This window comes from Vidua macroura, chromosome 4 (assembly GCF_024509145.1).
Source record: "Vidua macroura isolate BioBank_ID:100142 chromosome 4, ASM2450914v1, whole genome shotgun sequence".
Classification (NCBI taxonomy): domain Eukaryota; kingdom Metazoa; phylum Chordata; class Aves; order Passeriformes; family Viduidae; genus Vidua; species Vidua macroura.
The window spans coordinates 73,494,081-73,509,439 of NC_071574.1; the positions used below are offsets into that span (position 1 = coordinate 73,494,081).

The window sequence follows — 15,359 nt, forward strand, 5'->3', positions numbered from 1 at the left end:
ACAGGCACTGAAACCAAAACTGGCCTTTTCTTTAAACTCTGGACCTTAAACTTGCACTGCAGTTTTAGTGATAAACTCCTGGCTGGCACAACTCCTTTCCTGGAGTATTCCAGAGCTGGAATAATAGGCTTGGGTGTTTGTTGGGAGCAGCAGTCATTGGATTTTGGAAGTCAGCACTTCTAATGTATTCTGCAAATCATCTTCCTATTTTAATTTGGGGAATTTAGCACTAGAAAGACTTTAATTTGTTGCTATACTTGGGCAGGGTATTTTCAGGACATTTTTCTTCCCTGGTCTGAGAATTCCAGATGCTGGTACAGTAAAATCTGAGGAGTGAATGAGTTCTGGCAGGCACTGACTTGGAGTGGCAGAGTGGGCTGGAAGCAGGGAGGAAATAGGATCAGAACTTTTGTACATAAATATGGGTTTGATTGGAAGGGAGGTGATGATTCATGGCAGTAAATAATTCCAGTGCTTTAGTTCTCCCTGCTGGTGCAGGAAAGCTGCTGTAAATCAGGGAATGGCTTGGTGAGGATGGGCTGAGGCACCAGTTTCTGAAAAACCAACCACAGATTTTGTGGAATGACTCCAAAAATGGGACAGAGCTTTGGGGGAAGGAAGGCAGGCAGGAGCTGCTGCAGGGGCTCCATGAGGTGTGGGGTGGGGCTGTGGCACTGAAGGATCCCCGTGGCCCAGCTGCTGCAGGGAAGGGCTGGTGTGGAGCAGCAGGGGCAGAGCTGCTCCTGCTCTGCTGCTGTCCCTGAGGAGCCCCCGGGAGCCTGCAGGGAGCAGCTCCTTGGGCATTTTTCCAGGGAAAACATGGCACAGGGAGGCACAGCTCCGTGTGGGGCTGGGCACAGCCCCTGGGTGCCCTGACCACCACGGGGCCTGTCCCAAAAACCAGAGCCACGGAGTCACTCAGGATGGAAAACCCCTGAGCCCACCCAGTTCAACCATCCCCAGCACTGCCCATGTCCCCAGGGGCCACAGGGATGGGCACTCCAAACCTCCCTGGGCACTGCCAGTGCCTGAGTACCCTTTCCATGGGGAAATTCCTGCTGGTGCGCACCCTGAGGCTCCCCTGAGGCCGTTCCCTCTCCTCCTGTCCCTGTTCCCTGTTCCCAACCCAACCCCCCGGCTGTCCCCTCCTGGCAGGAGCTGTGCAGAGCCACAAGGTCCCCCCTGAGCCTCCTTTGCTCCAGGCTGAGCCCCTTCCCAGCTCTCTCAGGAACTCTCCAGCCCCTTCCCAGCTCCTTCAGGAACTCTCCAGCCCCTTCCCAGCTCCCTCAGGAACTCTCCAGCCCCTTCCCAGCTCCTTCAGGAATTCCCCAGCCCCTTCCCAGCTCCCTCAGGAACTCTCCAGCCCCTTCCCAGCTCCCTCAGGAACTCTCCAGCCCCTTCCCAGCTCCTTCAGGATTTCTCCAGCCCCTTCCCAGCTCCCTCAGGAACTCTCCAGCCCATTCCCAGCTCCCTCAGGAACTCTCCAGCCCCTTCCCAGCTCCCTCAGGAACTCTCCATCCCCTTCCCAGCTCCCTCAGGAACTCTCCAGCCCCTTCCCCAAGGCTTTGAGGGCTCACAGGGCATGATTAAAATTTGGGAAAGGAAGCAATGAATGAATAAATCCCATCCCAGCCCTGCCATGGCAGGGAGAGCTCCCACTGTCCCAGGCTGCCCCAAGCCCCAGTGTCCAGCCTGGCCTGGGACACTGCCAGTGAGGGACAATCTCAGTGCCCAGGCTGAGGGAGGAGATGCAGCTGAGTTTATTTGGCTGAAAATAAGATCCCAAGTTAGTGAATCTATATGAACAAAATCTGGTTCCCTTTTGTGAAGCAGAGTGCAAATATCCCTGCAGGGCTCTGGGAGGTGAGGGGCTGCCAGGGCTGCTCCCAAGGCATTTCTGTGCCCCACAGTTTGGGGCAGCTCACTGAGGGGAAAAGAGAAAAATAATAAGTTTTCTTGGCACTGAGTGAGCATGATCCTGAGGGGGAAACAACACGGGCCCACCTAGAACTGGAGCCATAAAAATCCCTGGGCTGGAGTGCACAGACATTCTTCATCTCTGAAATTGTTCAATACTTGTCTTTGTTAAGATAGCAAAGTTATTTTTGTCACGGGGTGCACGTGGATCTGGGCTGATGTTCTGTCCCAGCAGCCCTTTGCTTTTGTGCTTTTAATTTCAAATAGAGCATAAAATCATCCCAGTCAGATCAGGGGACGGGGAGTGCCCTGGAATCTTGCACTCTGTAGCGGGAACAGATTCTGGTCTGATGGCAGCAGCAATCAGAACATTCAGCCCCAGTGCAGCAGAAATGGATTTTCTGAGTTTGATTCGTTCCATTACCGAGGCTTTTCCACGAGCTGGAGTGAGTTTGTGATTCCAGTAGATGAGGGTAAAGGGGAGCAGCAGGTGATGGATGACTCCGGTATCCCCCAGCCCTGAAATCAGCCTGGATTTCCTGCAGCTTTGGCACTGTGCTGCCCGAGGCTGGCACACCACAAGGTGTCACTGCCCCACGGGGGAAGCAGCCAGCCTGGCAGCCCCTGGGGGAACCTTCTGGAATCTCTGACTCCCTGCTGGGGGCTGCAGGGACCGGGCACGCCCTGGGGTGCAGCCAGGGGTCCCAGAGCAGTGCTGGGTGTTGGCTCTGCTGTGCCCTGGCCCTTCCACGGGCCCCACCAGGCGTCTCCAGCTCCTTCTGGGGGGGCTTTGCCTGACCTGTGCTGCTCTCAGGCCGTGCAGATTTCCCTTTGTTAGGAATGAGACGCTTGACTCAGCCAATACACCAAGCAGCAATTCAATTTATTAATTAATATGGTAACATAAGAGCAAGGACAGCACTGGGTGCCGTGGTGGGGGTTTTCCCCTCTGACTGCACACTGGTTCTTGGGCTGGCTGGCATTTATCCATCATATTCATGCATATTCATAAGCTTTTCCCAGTTTCTACGTCAGCTTTCGGCAGTTTCCATTTCTACCTTTAACATCACAGTTCTATACTCCAGGATCATAAATCTGTGATGGTGATGTTTGGTTCCTTTCCAATTTCTATACCCTACTGTATACATCCCAGGACATGTGTGCAGATGGTGGGGCCAACTTCTATTTTCTGGGATCATTAATCTATGGTAGTGATGTCCAGCTTCCCCTTTCAAAGTCACTAATCAGCAATCTTGATGTCCATCTTCCTTCTCCAGGAGCTTGGGATAGGGTCACTTCCCTTTCTGTTTAAATCCTTTGTACATTCTAAAGCTACAGTTTAAAATCTTTAGTACTAAGCAACGTTCTAAGGTTATAATTCAAAAGTTTTTATTACAAACCAGCTTAAGACTTACACATTCTAGAACTACAGTTCAATACCCTTAATACTAGGAAACATTCTAAAGTTATAATTCAAAAGTTCTTATTACAGAACAACTTAAGACTTATAATTGTTATTTGCACACAAAAGATTTGTTCAAAAGCCTTCTTCCACGCTTTCCTCAGTTGTTTATTAGAACTCATCTTTATAGCTGTCCCATGGCCGTGTTCCCCACATTTCATAACCACAGCTGCACGGGTTGAGGTGGAACACAGCTTTGTATTTCACACCTCTGCTCCCCTGAGGCGTGCCTCGTCCCTCCTGGGCAGCATCACTCCCCTGCTGCTGCTGCAGAGCACTCCCTGCACCCCCACAGGCTACAGCTGGGCTCTGCCTGCAGCTCTGCTGCTCTCCTGAGGCCTCTCCTGAGCCATCCCAGCCGTGCTCCAGGATCCTGCCTGAGGAACAGCCCCAGCCCCTTCCAAGGACAGTCTCTGGCCTGGCCCTGACCATTCCCACTGCAGCCTCTGCAGGACATCCTGGTGTTCCCAGGGAGCAGCTGCTGGGCTGCCTCAGTTGTCCTGATGGTTTATGTTACACATGAATGCTCCGATGTCATAATTAAAGGAATTTATTACATGGCCAAAGTTTACATTTGGAAAAAGAAAGGCACAAGCGATTTGACTCTGAGCCAGCCCTCAGTGTCAGACAGGACTTGGCCTCTGTGGCACCAAATCCCCGTGGCTCTCCGAGGCTCAGTTCCAAGGGGCCCATTTTTATGCAGTCTCTCGGGCTTTGGAAGGGTCTCCTTTAGCACATTATCAGGCTTTCCTGGAATCCTGTCAGGTGAAAACCTCCGGGATCAGCTTCTGCTGATGCCTATCAGAATGCCTCCTGCTGGGGGCTAGGCAGATGAGAAATCCCTTGGAACAGACATTTCTGGAGCCAGTGTCTTCTTGGTGTTTGAATCTCTATCACTTGGTCTGCTGCTGCTGCAGGTGCTTATCAGAAATGCCTCCAGCTGGGGCCTTGTCAGGCTAAAAATCCCTTGGAATGTACATCTCTGGGGCCAGTGTCTTCCTGGAGGTTTGGATTTCTGTCACTCAGCTTGCTTGTTGCCCGACACTGGTTTTAGTACACAAGAAGCTGTGGTTTTTAATTTCATTTAGCATGAATTACTTTATAACATATATTACATATTACAGTTTAAATTCCCATTTTGGGGTGTTTCTTGCCCCTTGATGCCAGGCTGGACATTGGGGCTGGGAGCCACCTGGGACAGGGGGAGGTGTCCCTGTCCCCACAGGGGTGGCACTGGGTGGGCTTGGAGGGCCCTTCCCAGCCAGACCCCTCTGGGATTCCCTGGCAATCTGTGCAGAGAAGCTGTGCTCAGCATTTTTAGTTTCCAGAGCACTGAAACTCACCTGTGTCCCTCTGTCTTTCCCTCAGAAGATCACCAGCCGTGTCCTGGGGAAGAAGGTGTCCTGGAGCTGACGGGAGGAGCTGAGCCAGGCTGGGCTGAGCACACACAGCAGCACGTGCTGGCACAGGGAGGGCAGGGAAGGCTTCTGCAGCCCCTCTCTGTGCTCCTCTGTACTGCTTGATCCTGCCCTACGTAAGAACAATGAGCTGGGGGAGTGTCAGGGTTTTAAATAAATAGCTGGGCTTTTATAGTGGTGTTAGGCACTTGCAGAGGAAACAGAGTCTGGAAAAAGTTGGTTCATAATATATTTATAACTCCCTGATTGGAATAGAAGTTTTATATATTTATTTTCAATGGGTTTTAACAAGGATTTTTAAAAATCTTTTTAATTCCTGTCTCAGTGTAGAAAATTCACTTGTTGTGTTTTGTACTTCAATAAAACAGCTGAGTTGTAATCACTGCTGCAGCTGTGTTTGTGCAGGGACCAGGAGGGGCTGAGCAGAGACACTTGTGATGGTGGGAGCTTTCAGGCCTTTCCTGGAGAATCCCCTTCTTTGGATGGTTTGTCCTGCCAGGGTCCCTGGCTGTGCCCTGGGCCAGCATCACTGAGAAGATGCAGGGGAGAGATGAGGTTTGTGAAGTGCTCAAGTCTCAGTTTCATCTGATCATCAATGAGCAGTTCATGGGATGGATAAACAGGAAAAGACATCTGAGGAAAGCAGAGAGGGTGTGAGCTGTGGCTTCCTATTTTCTGCCTCAGATGTTTGTGGCAACTCAGCTCAGAAACAGCTGGGAGGGAACACCCAGTGCTGGGAGGGAGGGCTGGGCACCACTGGAGGTGGAAGGTTCTGGAGAGACCCTCCAGGGCCTGGAGGGGCTCCAGGAGAGCTGGAGAGGGACTGGGGACAAGGGACAGAGGGACAGGAGCCAGGGAATGGCTCCCACTGGGAAAGGGGAGATTGGGCTGGGATCTTGGCAAGGAATTGCTGGCTGGGAGGGTGGGGAGGGGCTGGGCTGGAATTCCCAGAGCAGCTGTGGCTGCCCCTGGATCCCAAGGCCAGGTTGGACACTGGGGTTGGGAGCAGCCTGGGACAGTGGAAGGTGTCCCTGCCCATGGCAGGGTGGCACTGGGTGGGATTTAGGGCCCCTTCCAACCCAAACCATTGCAGGATTCCCTGATCTGGTCTGGTCTCAGAAATGGAAGTTAAAGTGCAGATTACAAATAACACCATGCCATGGCTGGGATAAATCAGCTCAGACTGTGGCTCATCTTCCCAGAGCTTCCCACCTCCCAAAATCCAGTTTTACCTGTTTATCAGAGCATCAGCCTGGTTTGGGTTGAAGGGATCCAGTGCCACCCCCTGCCCTGTCCAGCCTGGCCTTGAGCTGGAATTTGCTCCTTCCCCTGCCCTGGGATCAGGTGGGATGGAATTGCTGCCTCGCCTTTGGAATTTTACTGTGGCTGGAAATGAGCTTCGTGTGAAGCAAAAGGTGCTGAGGCTGCAGGGGCTGAGGCTCTGGTGGATTCCTGAGCACACAGGGACAGGTTCATTCCCTGGGACAAGGCACTGGGGGTGCTGGAGCCCTAACACGACCCTGCCTCACTGGGAGCTCGTTCCAGGCCACTCAGCTGCTTATCTGTGCTTTTAACTTTCAGTGAGGAGACACGAAGGGAGCCTGAGGGCCTTTGCTGCTCCAAAATGCCTCTGAGACCAAGCCCAGTGATGCCCCAGCACTGCCACAGGCACAGGGCTGTGCAATCCCTCCCAGGATGGGAGCCAGGCTGGACAAACCTGTGGGTGATGAAATTCCCCCCAGAGCTGGTGGTGGGGGTGTTCCCATCCAGCCTTCCCTGGTGTCTCCACGGGGATGCTCCCGAGCTGGCCCTGCCTCAGGTGGGCTGGAGCTCCTGTGGATGCAGAGCTCCCAGTGTCCACAGCTCTGGGGAAGGAGGCTGTTGACATTTGCAGTCACTGCTCCCAGCACGCCAAACTGCTTTCCAAAAACTCAGGAAATTGTGCTTGTCTTGTGCTGCTTCCAGAGTGGAGTCATCCCCTCGAAATCTACTGGACACAGAGACTTTTAGGGTAAATTCTGCAGAGCTCTGGAAGTGGAATTAGGGCAGGACTGTTTTTTTTTTCAACACTGTCGAGCAGATTTGTGTTCTCAGCAATTCAGAATTGTCCTTTGATCAGCAGCACCCCCCAGGGATTGCTGTGTAGGACAGATGTGTGTCCACAGCCCGACCTGCAGCTGGGAAACCTCCTGGATGAGATGGAAAAGAGGTGTAAAAATCCACCTTTTGCCTTGAAATGTGCTTTATTTTAAAATGAGAGGCTTTTTTTTTTCCCTTCAGAAGCACCTTCCACTTCTTCCTTTATGACCATTTGCACTCGTTCTTCCTTTCTGCTGTAAATTCCATCCCGAGGGAATCAGGATCCTCCTCTGTGGGGGCAGCCCTGTGGGGGTTTTTGGAGTCCTACCTATGGAGAGCCCCTCTCCAGCTGGTTTGGGGGTTTTGGAGTCCCCCAATGAGAACCCCTCTCCAGCTGGTTTGGGGGTTTTGGAATCCCCCAATGAGAACCCCTCTCCAGCTGGTTTGAGGGTTTTTGGAATCCCCCCCATGGAGAGCCCCTCTCCAGCTGGTTTGGGGGTTTTAGGGAATCTCCTCCCATGGAGAAGCCCTCTCCAGCTGGTTTGGGGGTTTTAGGGAATCTCCTCCCATGGAGAAGCCCTCTCCAGCTGGTTTGGGGGTTTTTGGAATCCCCCCCATGGAGAACCCCTCTCCAGCTGGTTTGGGGGTTTTAGGGAATCTCCTCCCATGGAGAAGCCCTCTCCAGCTGGTTTGGGGGTTTTTGGAATCCCCCCCATGGAGAACCCCTCTCCAGCTGGTTTGGGGGTTTTTGGAACCCCTCCCATCCCCAAGCCCTCTCCCACCAGGGGCTGCTGGGGCTTGGGTGGGTGTCTGGGGCACGTTGTGTCCTTGCTGGGATCTGGAAGGGTTTCCATGGCAATGCAGTGCAGTGATGATGTGAAACACGGCTCGAGTGCCCGATTTCCTTGGAAAAGGAGGTTCCCCAGTCTGTAGTGACTGCTGCTGTCCCTCTGCCTGGACGTGGCCTGTACACTGTGGGTGCCTGCTGGGGCCTCTTCCCAGGATTTCTTCTGGCCCATTTGTTTTGTCACTGAGAGCACCACAGGAAGGCTTTGGAGAGGAGAAGGTGAAGGATTTGTGCCAAAGCAGGTGAGGAAACCACTTCCAGAATTCCAGGATGGTTTGGATTGCAAGGGACCTTAAAGACCACGCAGGCCCACCCCCTGCACTGGCACCCAAAATTAGATGGATTATGGGCTTTATATCAGCCCTCCCCAAAGTCCATCTCGTTTTTTCCATGAGTGCGTCCTGGATTATAATTCACTTCTGAAACAATTCCCTGAGGAAGACACGACTTCCTGACTGGCTGTTCATTAGTGCAGATCCCACTTTAATCCAGTGAAGCAGATTTTAATATATTGTTTCCTTTGTGCTGCCTTCACGAGCCCGTGACTGCTCTTGGGGCCAGCTGAAGTCAGCGCTGGCCGGGGGCAGGAATTCAGCCTGGGGCAGGGATCTGGCTGGAAACGGGAAAGGCCCGGCTCTTTCACACGAGCAAGGTTTGAAAGTCAAGCTTTTAGTAATATTTTTCTCCCTACATCAGCAGATAAAGTGAATTCTCCCGGCCAAATGGGACCCTGCGGGAGGGTGAGCGACCTCGGCGTGACAAATGGAAGCCACGCTGATTAATGCTCCTGGAAGGAGCTCGGATTCCAGAGGGATGAGGACACTTGTGAGAGCCTTCCTAGGGAGAAGGGGCTTCTCAAATCCAGTCTAATTTTATTCATGTGCCCGTGTGCTGCTGCCCTGCTGCTTCCCAAGAGGCTCCTTCCAGCTTCACGATGCCAGAGAGATTCCGGGTTGTTCTCCCCAGGCTGTGCTGCTGCCCCACCTGAGGTGGGCTCAGAACATCCCATGAATTGTCCTGGCTGGCTCCTGGCTCCTGCCTGGCCTCCTGACTCATCCACTGAGGCAGCCCTGACCTTCCTCCAGACAGGGAAGAGCCCCTGGGGCTGCCCGGGAGGAGGGGACACGGCTGAGGAGTTGTGTGACATCAGTGTGACCGGGCTGTCCCTGGGGTGGCAGCGGTGGGACATCTGCTCTGAGGAGACTCCACCTGGGTCTGCCAGGGCACAGGCTTGTATGAGATGTTTGACTGGAAAAGGGAGTGTGGCCAGGGCAGGGAGCAGAGCTGGGAAGGGGCTGGAGAGTTCCTGAGGGAGCTGGGAAGGGGCTGGAGAATTCCTGAGGGAGCTGGGAAGGGGCTCAACCTGGAGCAAAGGAGGCTCAGGGGGGACCTTGTGGCTCTGCACAGCTCCTGCCAGGAGGGGACAGCCGGGGGGTCGGGCTGGGAACAGGGAACAGGGACAGGAGGAGAGGGAACGGCCTCAGGCTGGGCCAGAGGGTGTTGGTTGGATACTGGGGAAATTTCCTCATGGAAAAGGTGCTTGGGAAGGGGCTGCCCAGGGCAATGCTGGAGTCCCCATCCCTGGAGGTGGCACTCAAAGCTCTGGGCTGGTGACAAGGTGGGGATGGGGCAGAGCTGGGACTTGGTGATCCTGGAGATCTTTTCCCACCCCAACAATCCCCTGATTCTGTGACTGTCACACCTGAGGGTGTCCCTCGCAGAGGGAGCTGTGCCACGTTAGGGGTGATGGAGTTTGAGCTGAGGAAGCCGCAGGCTGTGGCTGCCCAGGGTCACCCCCCCGTGCCCGTGCCCGTGTGCTGGGGACAGGGAGTGACTGGGAGGGGGAGCAGCCCTGTAGCCAGAGCCCCGGGGCCTCTCCTGTCTGTGACCCCCGGCCCTGGGTGTCCCCAGCTCTGGGTGACCCCAGCTCTGGGTGCTCCCAGCTCTGGGTGACCCCAGCTCTGGGTGATCCCAGCTCTGGGTGTTCCCAGCTCTGGGTGTTCCCAGCTCTGGGTGATCCCAGCTCTGGGTGTCCCCAGCTCTGGGTGACCCCAGCTCTGGGTGCTCCCAGCTCTGGGTGATCCCAGCTCTGGGTGACACCAGCTGTGGGTGATCCCAGCTCTGGGTGACCCCAGCTCTGGGTGATCCCAGCTCTGGGTGATCCCAGCTCTGGGTGCTCCCAGGCTCTGGGTGCTCCCAGCACTCCCCTCTGCCCTGGGCTCACTCCCCTGTCCCGGGCTGGGTGCAGCTGCCGCCTGTGCTGGTGACAGGGGCCAGCGCCTGCTCCTGCCCACAAAAAGATCTTTTATAACTGCCCAGCCCCAGCTGCTGCTCCCAGCACGGCCTGGCCAGGCCCCAGAGCCGGCTGACATTCCCGGTGGGAGGCAGGGGCACTCCTGCCCGGCAGAGGGGAGGGTGAGGAGAAATGTCCCACTCTGGGGAGGAGCCACGCTCTGCTGGGGACACCGGTCCCGTCTGTGCCTGGGATCTGTCCTGTTTGTGCCTGGGATCTGTCCTGATCTGTGCCCTGGGATCTGTCCTGATCTGTGCCTGGGATCTGTCCTGTCTGTGCCCTGGGATCTGTCCTGTCTGTGCCCTGGGATCTGTCCTGATCTGTGCCTGGGATCTGTCCTGATCTGTGCCCTGGGATCTGTCCTGTTTGTGCCTGGCTGCTGATTCCCAGCTGTGCAATGGATGGATGATGGATGGATGGATGATGGATGGATGATGGATGATGGATGGATGATGGATGGTTGATGGATGGATGGATGGATGGATGGATGATGGATGGATGGATGATGGATGGATGGATGAGGGATGGATGGATGGATGGATGGATGATGGATGGATGGATGGATGGATGGATGGAGGGATGGATGGATGGATGGATGGATGGATGATGGATGGTTGATGGATGGATGGATGGATGGATGGATGGATGATGGATGGATGATGGATGGATGAGGGATGGATGATGGATGGATGATGGATGGATGGATGATGGATGGATGAGGGATGGATGGATGGATGGATGGATGGATGGATGGATGGATGATGGATGGATGGATGGATGGATGATGGATGGATGGATGATGGATGGATGATGGATGGATGGATGATGGATGGATGGATGGATGGATGGATGGATGGATGGATGGATGGATGGATGATGGATGGATGATGGATGGATGATGGATGGATGGATGATGGATGGATGGATGATGGATGGATGATGGATGGATGGATGGATGGATGGATGATGGATGATGGATGGATGATGGATGGATGATGGATGGATGGATGGATGGATGGACGGATGGATGGATGGATGATGGATGGATGGATGAGGGATGGATGGATGATGGATGGATGGATGATGGATGGATGGATGATGGATGGATGGATGGATGGTGGATGAATGATGGATGATGGATAATGGATGGATGATGGATGGATAATGGATGGATGGATGATGGATGGATGGACGGATGGATGGATGGATGGATGGACGGATGGATGGATGGATGATGGATGGATGGATGAGGGATGGATGGATGATGGATGGATGGATGATGGATGGATGGATGGATGGTGGATGAATGATGGATGATGGATAATGGATGGATGATGGATGGATAATGGATGGATGGATGATGGATGGATGGATGAGGGATGGATGGATGGATGATGGATGGATGGATGGATGGATGATGGATGGATGAGGGATGGATGGATGGATGATGGATGGATGGATGGATGGATGATGGATGGATGAGGGATGGATGGATGGATGGATGATGGATGATGGATGGATGGATGGATGGATGGATGGATGGATGGATGATGGATGGATGAGGGATGGATGGATGGATGGATGATGGATGATGGATGGATGGATGAGGGATGGATGGATGGATGATGGATGGATGGATGGATGGATGGATGGATGGATGAGGGATGGATGGATGGATGGATGATGGACAGAGGGATGGATGGATGGATGATGGATGGATGATGGATGATGGATGGATGATGGATGGATGGATGGTGGATGAATGATGGATGATGGATAATGGATGGATGATGGATGATGGATGGATAATTGATGGATGATGGATGGAGCCGCGGCAGGCAGGGGAAGCCTGGGAGCCGCCGAGCCGCGGGTCTGGTTCTCATTAAGCGGCCGGGCCGGGCCAAGAAACACAGCAATAAATAAGGGCGAACAAAGCCGCCCCCTCCCCGCCGCCCCCCGGCCGGGCCGGCCGCGCTCGGGGCTCCGCGGCGGGGGAGGGACCCGACGGCATAAAGAGGAGGAGGTCGGGCCGGAGGCGCCGAGTCGGGGCGGTGACAGCCCGGGAGCGGCGGCATGGCCGGGCCGGGCCCCCCCGGGCCCCGCCGGGGCTCGGCCAAGGGCTGGGGGCTGCGCCTCGCCCTCCTGGGGGTCCTGCTGGGGCTCCCCCCGCGGGGCCGGGCGGGGCCGGCAGGTAAGGGGGGCTGGGGATGGGGTGGGATGAGATAGCGGTGGGGATGGGATGGGATAGCGGTGGGGATGGGATGGGATAGCGGCGGGGATGGAATGGGATGGGGGCTCCGGGCTGCGCTCGCTCCCCCCGTGCCCCGGGGAGCCCCCAGACCCCGCGCTCGGCGGCTCTGCTCCCGTCCCCCCGCTCCGCGCTCGGCGCTGCCCCCGCAGGGTCCCGCTGGCCGGGGAGGGACGGGCTGGGGTCCGGCACCCCCGGCACAGGGACGGGGTCCCTCTCAGCCCCCGGAGCCCCGGGGCCGCTCAGAGCCCCCGTGCCGTGGCCGTTCCCGCCCGTGGCTCTCGGGAAGGAGCTCGGGGCTTGGGCTGCCCTGCGGGTTTTGCCGTGAAACGTGGCTCGTTCCGTTGGTGAGGAAATAGAGATTTCCCCCAGAGGCTCCTATCACGTTTTAAATGGGAGCCGGAGGAGGAGAGGGGGGTGCCAGTCTCCCTTCGGCCGCCTGCAGCCTCTTCCTCATCCCTATTTCCTTCCCCAGCCATTCTAAGAAGTCAGGGCTGATGTTCCTCTACCCGAGCACATTTTTTGTTATTATTTTTTTCACTTCCGAGCTTTGCCGGGCTCTCGGCTGCTGCTCAGAGAAGTTTTCCAGCAACTCAAGAGAGCCGTGCAGCTGGGAGAGGAGCAGGGAGGGCGGTGGGGCCAAAGCTCTGCTTGGATAAAGAGAGGAGAAGGGAAAGCTGCCTGCTCCAGGGGGATCCCGCGCTCTGCAGGGCTCCTTTGGTGCTCCCCCAGCCCCACAGCTCGGGGTGCCCACATCCCAAACGCCAAAGCAGCGCTGTTCCCCACAACGCTCCCAAAAAGGGATGGGAATGAGTGTTTTCCAGGAAATCAAGGGAAGGGGGGTGTGGGAAACCCTTTCTGTGCTACATTTGGGTTTATTTGAGTTAGATTTTGGAGGCCCCGTCCCGTGCTCTGAGTCTCTCAGATTCCCAGCAAAAAACTACAAACAAAACAGTGGGAAATTTAAAATATCGTAACTTAAATCTCGTCTCTTAAATCTCCTCACTGAGGGATTTTTGGGACGTGGCCCGAAGCCCAGCCCAGCAGAGCCATCCCATCCTCTCCCCAGCCGGCGTGGGAGAGAGCTGGGGCCGGGGCAGGCAGCAGCTCCCTGCCCTCGTCCCTGTGGGAATTCAAAGCACTGGGATTTATTCCTTTGCTCTGAAATGGGAGGGCACCAAACCCCACCGGAGCTGCTCCCCCGGCGTGGTTAACTCCGTGCCTCAGTTTCCCCACGGAAAATGAGCTCGTGTGTGGCTGGGGTGGAGGGCCTGGCTCCTGCTTTGGGAGGAGGTGAGGAGAAGGAAGCTGGGATGGTGCCACCCCTTATCTGCAGCTATTCCTGGAATCTGATTCCATGCTATATTTAATGGAACTGATTAAATACCTCGGGCGATAGCGCCGGGCGCTCCCGGGGGACAAAGGTGGCCGGGCGGGGTGACCTGATCCAAAAAGCTCCAGCAGCAGTTCCCAGCCCGTAACTCCACCTTTGTTTTCCTTTTGTCTTTCCAATAACTTCATCTTCCCTCGAGCCAAAGCCCTGGATCTGTGCAGGAACCAAAACGAGCCTATAAAATCACAGAGCCCCGAGCCCTGCTATTCCACTCTCTGAGTAAATAACTTCGCTGGGGAAGATAACTCCATCCAAGCTCTCCCTGACAGCATTTGGCATGGCAAGGTGGCCCAACCCTTGACATTTTTGTTCAGCCTCGTCCCCTCTCTGCAGCAGCTTCAGATTTTAATTTTTTGTTGTGTTGTCATCCAGGCTTAAGTCATCAGTGGCTGCTCCCTGTGCTGCAGTCAAATCCAGCCACATTGTTTAGGAAAGAAATAATCTTAGAAAGTCTGTCTGCCTTGGCTGGAGCCAAGGAATGGCTTGTGCTGCCTGCCCGGGGGGGCTGGGACAGCTCAGACAAACCCTGACGAGCCACAGCCCTCCGAGCTCCCCTGTCCCTTGCCCTGCCCCTGCTCCCGCTCCTTCTCCTGCTCCTGCTCCTTCTCCTGCTTCTGCTCCTTCTCCAACTCCTTCTCCTGCTCCTGCTCCTGTCCCAGCTTCTTCTCCAGCTCCTTCTTCTGCCCCTGTCCCTGTCCCTGCTCCTGCCCCTTCTCCTGCCCCTGTCCCTGTCCCTGTCCCTGTCCCTGCTCCCGCTCCTGCTCCTGCTCCTTCTCCTGCTTCTCCTCCTGTCCCTGCTCCTTCTCCAGCTCCTTCTCCTTCTCCTGCCCCTGCTCCTGCTCCTTCTCCTGCTCCTTCTCCTTCTCCTTCTCCTTCTCCTTCTCCTTCTCCTTCTCCTTCTCCTTCTCCTGCTCCTTCTCCTGCTCCTGCTTCTTCTCCCAGCTCCTTCTCCAGCTCCTTCTCCTGCTCCTGCTCCTGTCCCAGCTTCTTCTCCAGCTCCTTCTCCTGTCCCTGCTCCTGCCCCTGCTCCTGCTCCTGCCCCTGCCCAGCCCAGCCCAGGCCTGGCTGCAAAGGGCGTGGCTGGATTTGGGGTGATGGAACCACACTTCCCCCAAATCACAGAGCCATGGAGCAGTTTGGGTTGGAAGGGACCTCCAAGCCCCTCCAGTGCCACCCCTGCCATGGCAGGGACACCTCCCGCTGTCCCAGGCTGCTCCCAGCCCCAGTGTCCAGCCTGGCCTGGGACATCCAGGGATCCAGGGCAGCCACATCTCCCACATGCCAGCTGCTTCTCCAGGGTGGAGATTCGGGAGATTTAGGCCCCTGTTCTGGGACCTGGGTGGGAGCAATTGCTCCTGGGAGCCTTCAGGATTAAGGCTGAGCCAGCGGTGAGGGGCTGGGCTGGGGAGGGGGTGACGCTGCCCTTGTGCTGGTGTGCATCCCCTGAAACACCCGAGAGGAGGCTGTGGATGCTGGTGCTCAGCTCTGTCCCTTCCCGAGTTCCCGTGCTGTGGCTGTGGAGGAGCTCCAGCTCTCGAGCTCCAGGGTCTGTTCAGCAGGTCTTCTCTTCCCCAGGGCCGCTGTCCCACGGAGAACGGGTCACCCCACACTGGCTCCTGGGGGGCCGTGCCCGGAGAGCCGTCAGCCTGCAGGAGCAGGTAAGGGCACAGCTGCTCCAGCGGCCTCCTCTGCCCAGAGTCCT

The 15,359-nt window shown here is 55.8% G+C and overlaps 2 protein-coding genes across 2 annotated transcripts in view; both read left to right on the top strand.

Annotated features, from left to right (window-relative positions):
• Window positions 1-5,176, top strand: part of ALMS1 (ALMS1 centrosome and basal body associated protein) — a 43,202-nt gene extending 38,026 nt beyond the window's left edge. Inside the window, exon 21 of the mRNA XM_053976698.1 lies at window positions 4,748-5,176. Coding sequence (XP_053832673.1) covers window positions 4,748-4,792 — 45 coding nt within the window. The 3' untranslated portion in view covers window positions 4,793-5,176. The remainder of the gene's footprint in view (window positions 1-4,747) is intronic.
• Window positions 5,177-12,089: 6,913 nt separating this feature from the next.
• The window catches only part of ADAM33 (ADAM metallopeptidase domain 33), a 33,087-nt gene continuing 29,817 nt past the window's right edge, over window positions 12,090-15,359 (top strand). The window contains exons 1-2 of the mRNA XM_053976842.1: window positions 12,090-12,207; window positions 15,233-15,315. Of these exons, the coding sequence (XP_053832817.1) occupies window positions 12,090-12,207; window positions 15,233-15,315 (201 nt within the window). The remainder of the gene's footprint in view (window positions 12,208-15,232; window positions 15,316-15,359) is intronic.